The sequence below is a fragment of the Salvia hispanica genome, chromosome 2 (genome assembly GCF_029641045.1).
Source record: "Salvia hispanica isolate PSC_SH4W2 chromosome 2, Shi_PSC_v1, whole genome shotgun sequence".
Lineage (NCBI taxonomy): Eukaryota > Viridiplantae > Streptophyta > Magnoliopsida > Lamiales > Lamiaceae > Salvia > Salvia hispanica.
This window is the reverse complement of record NC_142693.1, coordinates 37,302,121-37,306,294: the sequence shown is the minus strand read 5'-3', so window position 1 is coordinate 37,306,294 and position 4,174 is coordinate 37,302,121. Positions and strand designations below refer to the sequence as shown.

Sequence of the window (4,174 nt, the reverse complement as noted above, 5' to 3'; positions counted from 1 at the left end):
CATATTCGATTAATTACTGATATCAACTGGTGTAGCATAACTAGCTAATTTCTAGCGTATTATAAGTTTATAACTATTTTCAGAAATGATGAAGTTTCGTTAATTTATTTAAAAATCTCACATTTTATAAAAGCTTCAATTTTAGTCCCCGATCCTGTGTCTGAAAATTGGACCAATAACTTGAGTTGTTGGATTCTTGTGCGGATAAAAAAATAAGCCGGAAAATTAATTCTTTATAATTTGATTAATTTCATCTTTCATTCTAATGAATCCAATTGAAAGTAACTGCATTTATTAATTTATCGTTTATTTCGCATAAATATCGAGTTGATTTAACTTTTTTTTTTTACCACAAAGTCATTTTTGTAAAATACTCCTATAACCCTTCAAAATTATTCCCTCCGGCCCTTAAACTTTTTCATATTTTGATCAGACACAAATTTTAAAAAATAAAATAGAAAGTCGATTGAAAAAATTAGTGCAATGTTGGTCCTACATTTAAGTACTTAATTTTATAAAATATGAGTCATAATGAGTTAGTGGAATATGAGGTCCACTATTAAAAATAATAAAAAGTGAAATGTTAGAAATTTTTTAGGATAGAAGAAAATGAAAATATGTGACAAATTTTTATAGAGAAATGGAATATACACATTTATTATTAACCGATGTTATACTGTTCGAAAAGAACAAAGTGGCCGATAGTTAGTTCTTAGTGATATCGTGTGGGCTCTATGCAATCGTAACATATGAAATTTTTGTACGAATATTTTAAACAATTAGTACATAAAACCAAGTTTAAAATGATCCGATAGATATTCCTCACTGGCTTTTTGCATCCTGCAGCAGGACCTTATATTACTAGTATTTTAATATATCACATATTCTCGTATATTATTTTGATGTGGACATTTATTAATCAGGGAGGAAACCAATAAGATAGAACAATAATTGGGGGTCTGATGAAAATGATATTCTTGATTAAGTATTTTGAGAAGTACTAAATGCGTACTCAGATTTATATATGTCACAGCCACACCAAATTATTCCTTATCACACTCACTCACACACACTACTTTCAGAGAGAAATAGAGAGATTCAGAACTAATTATAGAATTATACTAGATTCAACTACTACTTCTGTGCGCTCATCAAGCTGTGTGAAAGGAAGAAAAATTTCAAATACTATTCGAATTTAACAGGTATCTTTATGACATACTTACATTTCATTACAATAGATCATAGTATAAAACTATGCTATGCATGTGTAATTTAGTGCTATTCATCCCCTATACTTATATATGAGACATGGAATTAGGTGTATAAGTACTTTGACTATGAGTTTGTGAAGCGCACATATAGTTACTATCTCTGTCAAAATTATCTCTTGAAATCGCCTTTTTCTTCTTTCTTTTTTTTTAATTAAAGATTGCGGGGCTTGATTGTTAGCTACATACTTTTACACAAAAAAGTACTAGTAAAATTTGATTGCTTGGATGTCGCATGTGGAACTACATACTCAGATCTTCAATATTACATTATTGATGAACTTCTCTATCAAAATTAATACTCCCTCCGTTAGAAATGACACGTTTTCCTTTTTAGGTTGTCCCATTAAAAATGAAACGTTTTTTAAAATAGAAATAACTTTATCTCTATTTTTCCCTCTCTCTTATCTTACTCTCTCTTCTTTGACTCACAAAACAACACTACATAAAATTATGTGTCGAAAAGTAAACGTTTCATATTTATTGGGACGGAGGAGTACTTTTTTTATTGCACTGTTGAATAGATTGATTAATTTAAATACTTAGTACTATGTTGTTTTGATTATTCGGATGTAAATTACGAAGCAGGTACAAAATAAAAATATTGAACAAAATAATTGCAAATTTGATATAGAGTGAAAATGGACTACGAGATAGCTGGAATTGTTGTAGCCCTTCTCCTGTGGGCAGCATGGGCCGTATCGACGGAGCGGCGCCACCGCCGGCTGGAAGAGCTAGGGCGCCTCCCACCCGGGCCACGCCCGTGGCCCGTGGTGGGAAACATGTTCCAGCTGGCGGGGAGCGCGTCCGCCCCCCACCGATCCTTCGCAGAATTAGCCAGCAAGCACGGCGCCGTGATGACCCTCCGGCTAGGGTCCATGACGACGGTGGTGATCTCCTCCGACGAGGCCGCGCGCGCCATGTTCAAGCAGCACGACGCCGTGCTTGCGGGCCGCAAGATCTACGAGTCCATGAAGGGCGACGTCGCCAACGAGGGCTCCCTCATCACCGCCCAGTACGGCCCCCACTGGCGGACGCTCCGCCGCCTCTGCACGGCGGAGTTCTTCGCCGCCGGCCCCCTCGACGCAATGCGCGGCGTCAGGGGAAGGTGCGTCCACCAGATGGTGCAGTGCGTCAGGGATTCCGCCGCCGCCGGAGCAGAGGCCGACGTCGGGAGGTTCTTCTTCGTGATGGCGTTCAACCTGATCGGAAACCTGATGTTCTCGAAGGATGTGTTGGATTCGGGGTCGGAGAGAGGGGCGAAGTTCTTCTACCACACGGGGAAGACGATGGAGTTCGCTGCGAAGCCGAATATGGCGGATTACTTTCCGGTGCTGAGGTGGGCGGACCCGCAGAGGATAAGGAGGCGGACGCAGTTTCATGTGAAACGGGCGTTCGATGTGGCTGGAGAGTTCTTGAGAGAGAGGATGAGCGAAAGAGACCAAGTTGTGGAGAAGAAGAAAGATTACTTGGATGTGCTTTTGGAATACAGAGGTGACGGCGTTGAAGGGCCTGCCGTCTTCTCTTCAACCATCATCAACGTCATCGTCTTTGTAAGTTCTTCCGATTGCTCTTTATTTGGTGAATTTATGTTTATAAACGTGAAAACTTTGAATTATGAAAATAATTTCTTTTGTAAAATTAAAAGAAAATCTAGACACAAATAGCCAAATAAATCATGAAAAATAGTCAAATTTGAATTTTCATATAGTATTTTTTTAAGTTGCAATTATATATAGGCGATGACACATAACAACGTCGTTTCATTTACCAAGAAATGATGGTGGGATAAATGTGAAATTTTGTTTTCATCATTGATTGCGGGTTTCACTGAAAAAAATGATGTATGCGTTACTTAATTGTGAAATTCTAAAACTTGGTGATTTAGAAAAGTATTGGACAAACCAGAATTTGACTATTTTAGTGATTTATTTGGTAATTTGTCCAATAATAAATATAGGCGAAAAGACTTTTGGAATAACATTTCAGTGGTTCGGACGTTGGCTAGTGTGTCCATGCCAATTATAATTGTAGGTACCGTTTCTCTCCATGCTAACATATATTCGAATATGTGTTTGCAGGAGATGTTCACTGCAGGGACCGACACGACCACTAGCACGCTAGAGTGGGCGATGGCAGAGCTCCTCCACAACCCGGACGCCCTCCAAAAAGTCCAGACAGAGCTCCGAACTGTAATCGGGCCAGGAGAAAAGGTAGAAGAAGAAAAGCTAGAAGAGCTCCCATACCTAAAAGCTGTAATCAAAGAAACCCTAAGATTGCATCCACCACTCCCCTTCCTAGTCCCCCACAAAGCCATGGAGTCATGCAAATTGCTAGGGTTTCACATTCCCAAAGAAACCCAAATCCTGGTCAACACTTGGGCCATCGGGAGAGACCCCAAAAAGTGGAAGGATCCTCATGAGTTCAAGCCGGAGAGGTTCATGGATCCCAACAAGGCGCCGGACTACAAGGGCCACCACTACGAGTTCATACCCTTCGGCTCCGGGCGGCGGATGTGCCCGGCGTTGCCACTCGCCGCGCGGGTGCTGCCGCTGGCCTTGGGGTCGGTGCTGCACTCCTTTGATTGGGTGTTGGGTGGCGGAGTTAAGGCGGCGGAGATGGATATGAGCGAGAGGATGGGAATCACGCTGAGGAAAGCTGTGCCGTTGAGGGCTATACCCATTCCATATTCCAAATAAAAATCAGCATGCTCATTTCTAATAGAGACGTGTGTTAATTTGAATGTTGATTTAGACCGATCGAGGTTGATATGAAATTGGTTGTTGCTTGTTAGGATTGGTGGGGAAATAAAATCTTGTATCGACTTCCTTGTATATAAATATATGTTTGGAATTGTTCACGTAGATGTTTACGTTTCTTAAATAAAAAAGAGAGTTAACTAGAAA

The 4,174-nt window shown here is 40.1% G+C and overlaps 1 protein-coding gene across 3 annotated transcripts; it reads left to right on the top strand.

The window, feature by feature from the left end:
- The first annotated feature begins 1,032 nt into the window (after positions 1 to 1,032).
- On the top strand, positions 1,033 to 4,174 carry CYP76G1 (cytochrome P450, family 76, subfamily G, polypeptide 1). Of its 3 annotated transcripts, none has more exons than XM_048115133.2 (3): positions 1,033 to 1,202; positions 1,903 to 2,821; positions 3,350 to 4,174. In XM_048115133.2, the coding sequence occupies exons 2-3, from the start codon at positions 1,910 to 1,912 to the stop codon at positions 3,965 to 3,967; spliced, it is 1,530 nt and encodes a 509-aa protein (XP_047971090.1). In that variant the 5' UTR covers positions 1,033 to 1,202; positions 1,903 to 1,909; the 3' UTR covers positions 3,968 to 4,174. The 3 variants fall into 3 exon arrangements, with proteins under 3 accessions (XP_047971090.1, XP_047971098.1, XP_047971106.1); XM_048115141.2 differs by having other exon boundaries at positions 1,857 to 2,821; XM_048115149.2 differs by having other exon boundaries at positions 1,854 to 2,821.

Coding starts and splice junctions, on each gene's coding strand:
- CYP76G1 (XM_048115133.2), top strand. CDS start 1,910: ATGGACTACGAGATAGCTGGAATTGTTGTAGCCCTTCTCCTGTGGGCA. Junction 2,822..3,349: donor TCATCAACGTCATCGTCTTT/GTAAGTTCTTCC, acceptor ATGTGTTTGCAG/GAGATGTTCACTGCAGGGAC.